At 36.2% G+C, this 12,406-nt stretch overlaps 1 protein-coding gene across 2 annotated transcripts; it reads right to left on the reverse strand.

Moving 5' to 3' along the window:
* Positions 1-615: 615 nt before the first annotated feature.
* Positions 616-4,866, reverse strand: LOC143356144 (odorant receptor 13a-like). Of its 2 annotated transcripts, XM_076791588.1 has the most exons (7): positions 4,667-4,866; positions 4,279-4,553; positions 3,443-3,920; positions 3,266-3,365; positions 1,545-1,667; positions 1,304-1,459; positions 616-1,214 (listed from the first exon to the last, which is right to left on the reverse strand). In XM_076791588.1, the coding sequence occupies exons 2-7, from the start codon at positions 4,547-4,549 to the stop codon at positions 1,161-1,163; spliced, it is 1,182 nt and encodes a 393-aa protein (XP_076647703.1). In that variant the 5' UTR covers positions 4,550-4,553; positions 4,667-4,866; the 3' UTR covers positions 616-1,160. The 2 variants fall into 2 exon arrangements, with proteins under 2 accessions (XP_076647703.1, XP_076647702.1); XM_076791587.1 differs by having other exon boundaries at positions 4,279-4,866.
* Between the last annotated feature and the right edge of the window lie 7,540 nt (positions 4,867-12,406).

Raw genomic sequence — 12,406 nt, forward strand, 5'->3', positions numbered from 1 at the left:
ACAAGCTTCTCACTGCGAAGAGGAGAAGCAACCATATCTGTTCCGCGGGCCAGCGTTAGGCACCCCTGGTATTCAGCATCGAGATTGTGATCGTGATGTTCCCTATCCACAGGTTCTCCACCAGCATGTACTGTCTCTGTCTCGCAAGAAGTCCCTCGAGATGGCACAGGGGCCTCCTGCTCGCACCCAATGGTTAGGTTTTGACGTCACATACGTTAACCAATAATTCTGCTAGAAACGAAAATGCGCGTGGAATGACTCAATAGGATGGCTTACAACTGCATTCCTGCTAGAGAAGTTCTTGTGAGGCGCGCAGAGTATATGTCGTCGTAAATGTTCGGGATGTTGGCGATCTGGAAGGCGCTGACAAAGAAGAACATCGTTAGGACCAGGACCAGGATCAGGTAGCTCGATGGTGGATACCATTTTCTCTCTCCCGGCCAGATTCCCATGAACCTCATCGTGTAGTAGTTTCATTTGTACACGTACCTTAAGTCTATACCGATGTTAGAAAATGGAGAAATATCCGGGAAACTTTTTACCAAGTTTTTTTTACGCCCTTTAACCTTTTCTACCGACATCGCAACCATCGCGAGACAGTTTCCTAATGAATGATAGTCACTCTCTTATTGTAAACATGCCACCGTCTATCTTTTTTCGCGCGTGCTCCTATCAGAGAACTCTACGCGACGTGGAGCTCATAGGTAAAACAGGTTGTTATAAATATGTAGAGTAGACCACCCGTAACATTCCAAACAAATGGCGCGGAAAAGAATTGCGAATAGTGGCGTAATCTCAACTGGTTCTACAATACCAGGTTATTATTATAGTAATTTAAGAATTGTGGAAATCATTCTGCGTATAATGTGGAATTTTAATTTTTAATTCAGGACTGCGTTTTGTTTAGGAGAAAAGGTGTAATTCTTAAGAAGTGTCGACAACGATAATCAACATATAAATAAATTACCTTATTATGTAGAGTAATTAAACCAATTTCTTCCACTACTTCCGCCTCCACTTCACTAAGTACCTACTTTATTCGCTTAATCGTTTTTTTAAGTGTGAAAATTTTCATTGAATACCATACAATTTGTGTGTTAAATACTTCTACTATTATGTCTCGATTGTTTATTATTTTATTGCTATGTTTCGCAGACGAACTACTCTTTTACTGCCAGTAACACAGACAGATATCCGGCGGAAGTTCTCACTACCTAAATGAAATTTTGTTCTCAGTTAGACAAGTGATGATTACCGACGAGTAACTAATAATTTATGGATATTTAATGCTTTCTTAACTCACAGCGTTGAAAAGCTTGAGAGAGAAGGGACTAAATTTCCCAGCGGTTATTTGAAACGATGTTCTCGATCGACATATCAGCATGATCAACGTTACTGCCTGTTTCGGTGGCAGACTGTACCAGACGCAGTCGTATGCAGAGTCTGCAATTCCAGTACTCTAAACATGGAATTATAGTCTTTGAATTGTAACAATTCGGAATTGAAACAATTGAAACATTTATTAGAAAAATTTGGCCACGTACTTCGCCGACAAGCACTTCTCCCACATAGCAATAAATAAACAAATGCATCATCGTGTATATCACGTGTATGATGAAGAACGCCATCCCTACAATGGGCATGTCTTCCACTTCTTGGCCTACAGACTACAAGAGAATCATGGAATAAAAATCATTCATCGATCAAACGATTATTCACTGTCCAACCCCAAAATTGATCTGCAATACCTGCTGGGTGATTCTTATAGACTTTATCATTCTGAAACTAAATCCGAAAGCAGAATTGCTCTATCACGCAAGGTTCTCGAAAAACATTGTTTTTGTAAAAATGCATGATTTTTATAAAAAATAACGTATTACGCAAAAACTAAACATGTGAGAAAGTTCAGGTTTGACTCAAAAGATAGAGGGAACTCTCCTCTACATGTCCATATAAATAATTATATTTTTATGTACTTCCTAATAGTTGTAAATGGTTGTAAAAGTTTGGAAAAGTGTCGACGCAGATACTTTATACGCTCTATTTTTGTATTTATGTGAAAAATCCTTTATCTAGCAGGAATTTACTACACAGGAGCGCATTCTATAGACATTTCTGGTAAAGAAACCATTCACGAAAAGTATTTGGTTCACTTAGTATATGAGCAGGTTCACAAAATATTCATTGACAGCTTGTGCGCGACGCGTTCGCGCCACGGGGCCGTTGCAGCCTTTTCTTGACTCGTCAGGGCCGTTGCTATACATAGTCGACATTGGTACCAGTCAAATATGTCTTTGCTTACTATGCTTAATTACATACATTTTTTTTTATTTTGATTGATTGGCGTATTCTGAGTACAAAAATATTAAAATGTATTTTCCCTAAACCTTACCCTTGCTGACATATTTGACTGTTTTCTTTCATTATGGAACGTATTCAAAGATATGCTCATTACGTCAAATGTAAACATTGGTAGGCTTTTGATGACGAACATTCTTCATGAATACAGTCAACGGTCAACGGTACAACAGTCAAATATGTCAGCAAGGGTAAGGTTTAGGGAAAATACATTTTAATATTTTTGTACTCAGAATACGCCAATCAATCAAAATAAAAAAAAAATGTATGTAATTAAGCATAGTAAGCAAAGACATATTTGACTGGTACCAATGTCGACTATGTATAGCAACGGCCCTGACGAGTCAAGAAAAGGCTGCAACGGCCCCGTGGCGCGAACGCGTCGCGCACAAGCTGTCAATGAATATTTTGTGAACCTGCTCATATACTAAGTGAACCAAATACTTTTCGTGAATGGTTTCTTTACCAGAAATGTCTATAGAATGCGCTCCTATGTAGTAAATTCCTGCTAGATAAAGGATTTTTCACATAAATACAAAAATAGAGCGTATAAAGTATCTGCGTCGACACTTTTTCAAACTTTTACAACCATTTACAACTATTAGGAAGTACATAAAAATATAATTATTTATATGGACATGTAGAGGAGAGTTCCCTTTATCTTTTGACTCAAACCTGAACTTTCTCACATGTTTAGTTTTTGCGTAACACGTCATTTTTTTAATAAAAATCATGCATTTTTACAAAACCAATGTTTTTCGAGAACCTTGCGTGATAGAGCAATTCTGCTTTCGGATTTGGTTTCAGAATGATAAAGTCCAGAAGAATCACCCAACAGATATTGCAGAACACGAAAAAAGTTTCATTTTGTTGGACAGTGTATTCAAATTAATTTCCGTGCACGTACGTTCATCATACGGTATCCAGTGAGACAGAGCATTGAGGTGCAAATCAAAGTTTGCACAAGCAATGTCAGATTAAAGCGATCTTCCACGAGCACGGCAAACCTTGAATGAAAATCACATCAGAACTTCTCCAGCGAGAGGTTTAATCCTAATTCGATGCCAGCATGAACGAACAGTACCTCGATAGCTGATTGTGCCTGAAGACGATGTAACCGAGCCTCTCGTCAAACTTCATCAAATTGCTTTGGTTGCTCGTGTCAGCAATGTTCTCAATAGCCGTTCTAAGAATGGTCAGTTGCCCGCATAAATGCAACACAACGAAAGCCAGGAACGTGTCGAAGCAAGAATAACAGATCGTCGCGAGAACGGTGCCCGTGAACTGTCCTAGCCAGGTGATTTCGAAGTTGGGACTCTTTTTGATGTCGTATGGAAAGGTGGCTGGGAGTAAAAGGCCTTCTAAATCGACCTCGGAAGCACTTCGCGCGTTGCTCCAGATTTGCAGCGACACGAACGCGAAAAGCAGTAAATACGTCAGGATGGAAGACACGATGGAGATCATTCGGCTCAGCTTGGCATTCTTCAGCATCGTCTGACGGTCCGAGTCCGGAAGTGACTGCGACCAGTCGGTCAGGATCTCATTGACCAAGAACGTCAGGGCTGGAAGGATAGCTGTCTGACCAAATGGTAACTTAAACGCAATGGTAATTGGAAAGATCTCTTCTTGTACTTCTCGGGAAATTAATCGGAAAATAACGAACATGCTGAAGCTAGACTGCGGATATTTATGTAAAACGTTCTACATCGATTGGAAACGACAGAAATTTAATGGCACTGTAATTACTCTTGTAATAATTTTAATAAGTCGAGAGTAGTACAGCAACAAAGTGTTCTGAAGTTCTTGTACTCTCGTCCACAGTTTCTTGTTTCATTAATTTTTGCCTTAAAAGCATAAAATCCGTAGTCTAGTGGTAACTTTGCTAGTTGAAATGAAAATTATCCACAGTCCCGTGGTTACCCTTCTTGTGGTAGCGTAGAACGAGCTGCTTGGCCAAAGCGAAAGCGAGCGGCACGTTGATCGACAGATTCTCAATCACCTCATCCAAGCTGGTAGATTTAAAAATCAGATTTGCAGTTTGCGGTGCACAGATGAACGTGAACGTGATCATGCTCGTGAACCAGAACACAAAGGCCGATATTCGACGGGAAAGAGTCGAAATCTTCCTTGGTTCCGGCCACACGCCGAGCAGAGACATGTTGAATTGATTCCATCCCATCGCGAACTCCATTTTCCTTTTCACATTTAAATCGACGTCGATTAATGGACACGATTACTCTGTCGCATCATAATCCTGGAAGTTCGACCCAAGATAAATGCACACAATATAGTCAATTTTACCGCTTACTCGAGGCTAGAAATGATTTCTAGATTCCATTCATGCAATGAAAAGAATGTCGACACTCGGGGAATATTAAAATTACAAACGACGATACTGTATCGACCTACGATAGCACATGAACTATGCTTTATTTTCAATGTTTATCTCACAGCTAAGACCAAATTACAATGCAACTGTCTGAAGGTTTGCTGTCCAAGGATAGTTCGTCAACTGAACTGGCAAATTGCGCGTAACCCGTTGCCGAGCACGCTGTTCATTACGCATTCGTATACCTAGCACAAAAAACGGTTTCCTATGGCCAGTTCTCATCGCCACAATCTGGAAGTTCGCTCGGAAATGCACCCTGTCATTTGAACAGTTTCTCATCCTTCCTTTCGAGTGAGGACAAAAAGCACACGAACTCCTTAGATATCGATCACTATCCAGAAGCGGATAGAAAAAAAAGTACACGCAAATTTTTTGCCGGAAGGGAATTTTTGTTTCGTCTTCGTGGGGATACAGAAACTCTGATGTACCTAACATTTTCGACGCATGCAGGGGGATTGTTGAATTTTCGTAAGTGGTGTTACAGTGGTTCAAACTATAGACTCTAGGTTGTTGTTTCGCCGAAGGTGCTTAGTTGCCGACGCTCGAGACCGTGACGAGAACCGACAGGTAGCCCATCGCTGTACGGTGTGTGGATGAAAAGATCTTCTGCATACTTTGTTCTTGAAATAGTATAGTGGACGTGGAGAACTTAAGGTGCAAAACATTTTCATAGAGAACGGTACCGAATTTGCCTGCTGCCAGACAGAGTGGTCGCGTGGATCTCAGCATAAAGAATAAGAGACACTTGGCTTCTGGCGGTGCTACGGTGTGCCATCTCGATTCGTAGGCGGCGATGACTATGTTGATACTCTGCAACATGGTTTTCTCACTTGGAATCTGCTCGAAAAGCCGTTGCCTTCAGAAGAAGAGTAAGCATTGTCCGATCATACTTCACTCGTTTGGATTTTTATTGCGATTCGTTAACAGTTGGAGAACCGGGGTAGAGTGTACAAATATGTGCCAACATCATTCGATTATGGATTACAGTGTGGCAACTCATTTTCAAGTACGAGCTAGTTTATAAAAATGAAATTGAATACCATTCACTTGGACACGAAGCAGCTCGACCACGTTTATAGAGCATTCGAAAGTTCAGAGTGCCCTCGTCGTTTTTCAGCATCACCTGCAACCTCGAAAGAAATAAGCACAGTTAGGATCGCTCGATTTTTTTCTCGCTTTGATAACTTACATTGTTAAGGACTGGAACTAATGCTTCAGTAAAGCCCTTTGAAATATTACACTTGGTGTCGTGTATAACTTGAAGAACCACCCACTGTTGTGGGACTGAATGGCAAAGATTTAACAGTGTCTGTATGCTCTGCTGTTCATTCATTCTGACATTTCAGCGTTGGGACTATTCGATACGGTCTCTTGGACCTGGGAGGCTGCATTCGATGCATAAGCCATAAAACCTTCTAATTGTGCTTGCTACTATGTGCCACATGTTGGCAGCAGGCGATCTATTAAAGAAATGTCAATGGCTCGATGCTAAGAAAAAATGTATACAATAAATAATGGTGCATATGGATTGATTTAGATTGGGCTATGGGATACATTGTGCGTAGGTAGTTAATATGCAAATGTACCTATAGAGAAATATTGCTCTTACTTCACAGTTTCAAGATATTACTGAATGAAACATCTGTACGTCGTACGCAACACGCTTATTGTACGCTATAAACAATGGCATGCTATCAAAGCATAGTAATCGCTGATTTGACACTTTTTTGTTTTCCTGCATTTCGATATCTAACACAATCGGTTGTGCTTACTATGAAAAAAAAAGTTCGTGTAGTTGGCACTACGGTTTATAATACATTTGATTTCAAAAGCGTGGCGTGTGACACGCGAAACGCTCATGTTGTTGTGCCAATTTAAAGGCACTAAAGACACTTGTGTATATTTTACACGTGGTGGGAAAAATGCTCTTTTATCTTAAGGGGAGATTCCGGTCTAGGAAGCTAGAGAAATTACCATTTTCAGGATTTTTTCTTCGAACAACATAAATAAGGTAACAGTTTGTGGTTCTCGGAATTTGTTATAAACAGGCTGACCCACCTAATTCTGCCACCCTTAATAACTCTATTTATATAGGTACAAAAAAAATATTTGGCGAGAAAGTTATCGCATTTGGAGGGGAACGAAGATTGTGTGGATGAAGATCATCTCAAGGTCATATTTTCCGAGATCTTACGAACAGTATGGTTTTTTTTCAAAAAGGATGAACTACTTTTTGTATCGTGAATCGATAGAGTATTAAATTTTCGGTACAAATGTATTGACTTTTATTGTATATTCTAAATCTAATAGTTAACGAGATATTGTCGAAATAATTTTCCATGTGTACTTACCATGTTCAAGTTGAGGAATATCGGTTCGAGTACCAAACTTCCAGGCACATAGCAGCAGAAACGTATTGAAAATTATTCCGATAATATCTCATTAACTATTATGTTTAGGTCGTATGGAGGTCATTTGTGCGCAGAATTTGATACTCTATCGATTCCCGATAAAAAGATAGGTCATTCCGTTTAAAACAAACATTACTGTTCGTAAGATCTCAGGAAATTGACCTTGAGATAACCTTCAAGCATAAAGACTTATGTCCCCCTCCAAATACGATAACTTTCAAACAAATAAATGTTATCAAATAGTTAAATATTATCTATTATAAAATAAAGAAATATTCGATTTTTTTAACCCAAAAAATGCCTACTACCTTTACATGTGTATTTCCGACATTAAATACGTTGATAGAACATGTCTCACTCCATTGGAACTTTCTCACTGCAACTTTGTAAATGAAACAACTTACTTCAGGGACACCCTATGTATCGCTTTCATGTATCATTTAAGTCACGATTTTATGTTTTGTTCCCGCTTTCATCGATAAATCACAGTACATTTCCTTGTGCTTGAGTAGAAAAAGTAGAATTTGTATTTAAGGTGTTTCGTTTCTGTAATGAGTGTATAATTCATTATGTAGAACTGGCGACTACTGTATTCCATTTGCATTGGAATTTCTGTTCTCTATACAGGTGAAATTTTTTCAAGAATCATTAAAACATTAATTGTCACCACTAGACTGCAGATTTTATGCATTTATGACAAAACAGAGTGAGTAGAGACACTTTAGAAATAGCAGGAAGATTAATAAGGTTTACGAATGTCAATATATTATTTTATATTTATAAAAGTTATTACATATATTACAATTACAGTTATTACAATGAATGCAGATAAGTATTATTTTGCATCGTGATCCGCAGACTATACACCACTTAAATGAGTAACCATTAATTACAGTATTATTCTACCAAGTATCAACTTTTAAATGCATCGAAATAGATGATCTAACTTTTTTTTTAATTGAAAAGACTCCAATACGTAAGAAATTAAAATAATGTCATAGCATAATAATAATTTATTGTACAAAAATAATATTAAATTTTTTTACTATATGCATATTTTGGGATGGATAGAATATGTCAAGTTTTACAGGATGAACTTTCGAATAATATACAGGGTGAGGCACTAACTGTTGCCACCTACAAACACTCCGAAAGTATGATAATAGCAGAAAAGTTTTCGAAACAGAAGATGCATGGAACAACAGGGACAGAAAAAAATATTTTTTCCTAGGTGAAGTCGCTTCAGAGATGTGAAGGTCATCTTTGTTTTTTTAAATGGAATGCTATGTTTTGTTTCCTGTTTTCTGATAGCGGCTATTGAGGCGAATCCAACGAGGTGCAACATTAAGGTCTTTGAAGGTCAGCAAAGGTCATTTATGACAAAAATGGCGAAATAAACTTGCATTTACAGAAGGTGTTCAAAGTGATTGTTATTGGTATCAATGCAATGCTACAATCTTCTTCTCACGGACTGAGTAGTATTTCTCATCACTTCGGCACTTATCGAATCACATGTTGGAACAATTTATTGTACAAATGTATTCAATTGTACGGCATGTAGGATGAGAACATCGAGGATATCTTTCAGTGTATAAATCTGTAGCTCTCACTGAATTTTGATGGCATTCTCCGCAAATGAGAATCATATCGGTTTGTTCTTCGAAAGAATACAACATGGTTTACAATCGCTTGATTTGATGACATCGTTCTGAAGTGTTTATTTGTCATTGCCAGGTTTAGTAAATATGCTGAAAGATATCATACGTAAGTGGAATTAGGACGTTGCTTAACATTTTGAATGCCAAGTCGGTTAAACTATAACTTAAGGGATCACAAATTTTGGATTTTTTTATATAATCATGCAGATTTTGACGAGAAAAATGCCAAAAATCCAAGTTTTAACGATAGGAATCCACAGTTTCAAAAGTTATGCGTTTAAAGTTGGCCAATTTCAAGCGTTTCTGACAGCTAAGGGTACCGCCATGTTGGTATCTCTTATGCAGATTTACGAGGTGCGAGAATGTTAGAAAAATCATTCTATTCTTGAATTATTAAATAAGTTCTTTTGATTTTGATTAGTGTGGCATTCGACGTGTTGATATTTCCTATAAAACTCTTGATTGGATACCAATCCCTGAGAGGCGAAAAATCTTTCGAGATTTAACTGTTCCTTTTACGCTTCCAAGGTTACATAACTTTAATAATTCGTTTCAAGTGTTCAAAGGCATCGAAATATCGAACGCGACTAAATGCTTGAAGCATTCTTAAACCTTTGTAAGTGTTAGAAAATGTGCGTTCAATCATTCCTGGTGTTTTGTTCACGTAGTTGAATATAGCCGTCTGAAACTTTCTACGCGTAAGCAAACACATACCAGTTCGACCTAGACTAATTGTGTATTTATGTTACGTTTCCTTTGTCGGCACTAAGATGTTCTCTTTACGTGAACCTATTGACCTCTCGTAGAGGCGAATGCCTACACGACAAAAGATTTCGTTTGCAAGTGATTTAAAGATCATTTTTACGATACTACTACCCCTGGCAGAAAATACTCGAACAAAATCGTGCATGTGATTGATCAACGAATTATTTAAGCGTATATCAAACACGAAAAATAATACCGTATATTATATTAGATAAACATAGTACAGAAGTCAGTGGTCTCTTAGAAAAATATTAATAAAATTATGATTTCTTCTGCCTTTTTTTACCAAATATAAGATAATAAACTGTTTATCTTTGTATCAAAATTATGAACAAATTATGTAGCATGTCAAAATAGTAGAAGACTTTTTAATATTTCTAACGATGCAAATTATGATAGACGTAGCCATTAATAATGTTCTGTACCCTTCCTACAATCAGGGTCTAATTTGCTTATTCTGTATGAAAAAACAAACATATTCATCGTTATATTACTATTTTCTTTATATATATAAAGATATATTCTTTATATCTAATGAGTTTTATCATTGTTACTGGAAATGTTTTTTGCATTAAAAATATGAATAATTACATTGACACACACTTAATTTGTTGCATTGAATAATTTTTGCCATGGGTAGTATTAAATACCTTCCCTCTGATACAGATTCCAATTAAAGGGATATTTAAAATTTCATAAGGAATGGTTTTGGAAAAAATCTTTTATACCCAATTTTTCCATTCTGACGTCTTAAAATTGAAGAGTTCAGGGCAACAAACGGTCAGCTTGATTTCGACATGACTGTAAAAGAACAAATTCTTTCGATAGTTCGATGCAACAAACGGTCATATCATGAAACGTTTGTGACTGTTTGTTGCCCCGAAGATTAAAAACTCTAAGTGGGCATGTCTAAATCGAGCTGACCGTTTGCTGCCCCGAATGTTTACAGTCGCTCTGATTGTTTGTTGCTCCGAACGATTCCGAAAATCGTGGGCAGTCATGTTTGTTGCCTTGAGCTCTTCAATTGTTCTTGCATCGTTAAACGCTTGAGATGTATTTAACAGATAATGTAACGATGATATAACAGAAGTAAAACTACAAACTTGGTAGGAGATAGTAAATGAAAAAAATGATATAATTTCGAGATAAATTGAACCAATTTGAAAGTACATAACATTCATTGAAATGTGTTTATAAAGTTATGATGTGTTCATAAAATTGAATTTTAGTTTACAGTATAAAAGGTAAATATTATTATTAAATTAGTGTATCATTAATTATTAGTAGACTGCGGATTAGCACAATAAAATTTATCTGTAAATTTCTAAATGTTATTTAATAATTTTATTGAACTGAAAACATTGCAACAGTAGTTTTATATATTTTTTTAGTTAACGTAATAATTTAAGTGTAATTGTTGATAGCGTATTAAAAATGTTAACAGTGTAATTTAAAAGCACTGTTTTTACTGTATAGTTTTATTGTTGTCGATCCAAATTTACAGTCTAATCATTTCTATATCGTTTATTTTGATATTATGGAAATGATCATTTGATGAACCAGCCAGTTTACTTGAATGTTTACATGTTTTAATGCAGTCGTTCAAATCAATCGCAGATTTCGATGACAACGTATACATAAGAAGACGGCTGTACACTTATCTATGAAGAATGATTGGAATTGTATGTCCACCGGGTATGTGTATGTACGTGATATGGATTTAGATGACCATGACTCACCTCGAATCGATTTCCTCTGCCCTCAAAACGGCGCGTTTCATTTAAGAATAACATTGTTCTTAATCTTATATCGATCCATCTTTATCTGTTCTCCGTGATTACAATAGCTAGTGCTCTGAGACGAATGGACAACCGGACGAAGATTCAAATCACCAAATTCCATCACGTAGGTATTTCGTTACTTTCGAAATCGCTCAAAACGGAAAAAGGGAGATGAGTTCAAAGAAACAGAGTGGGGTACCGTAAATAGGAAACAGTAAATAATCCTATTTATTTTGAAGTTCAATTATGCGTACAACTTTGAAAATAAATTATTTCATTTGGTACAATCCTTTTAAAATAGTATTTGAAAGTAATATTTCATTTGAAGAATATTGAAAATATTTGGATTTCGTTTTGAAATATTTCCTTTATTTTAAATATTTTTGCTGAAAATAATGTGACGTATTTGATACATTTATGAATCTGAATTGTTTTCTAATGACAAGATGGAAACTTCAGGAAAAATCTGCTGCTTATATTAGTGTGGTTATACGCAGATCGGACATAAGTTGACTGCGGATTTTTATGCAAAATAAAAATTGTCTACATTCACTGCAACATACAGCAGCTACATATATATTTACTTCTTCTGTTAATTATTTTAATACGTTGTAAATAATGCAAGAGTATTTTTAATTTTTTTAAATATTTTAACTGTTTTGAATTTGATCTTTTCATTTTCGTCATAAATGCATAAAATCCGCAGATTAGTCATAAGTAACACGGTTTCTCAAAATATTAAAACGAAGTAAGGAAACACGTTCAACCATATCAGAAATACCTTTCATCCATATTATTTATTTGTGTTTTAATGCCTTGTGATAACTCGACGATAGAAACACTTAAATTTTAGATCAAAGAATGAATTGAAAAACCCGCATTACTTATAAGTATTTCATTTTATGCCAGATTATTGAAATAAAATATTTTATTTTGTGTTTCAGATTGTTAACTATTTAAAATATTTTATTTTATGATTCAGATTCTTTAAACACAAATATTTTATTTCGTGGTTTAGATTGTCAAAATAAAACTATTTTACTA

Source organism: Halictus rubicundus, chromosome 8 (genome assembly GCF_050948215.1).
Source record: "Halictus rubicundus isolate RS-2024b chromosome 8, iyHalRubi1_principal, whole genome shotgun sequence".
Classification (NCBI taxonomy): domain Eukaryota; kingdom Metazoa; phylum Arthropoda; class Insecta; order Hymenoptera; family Halictidae; genus Halictus; species Halictus rubicundus.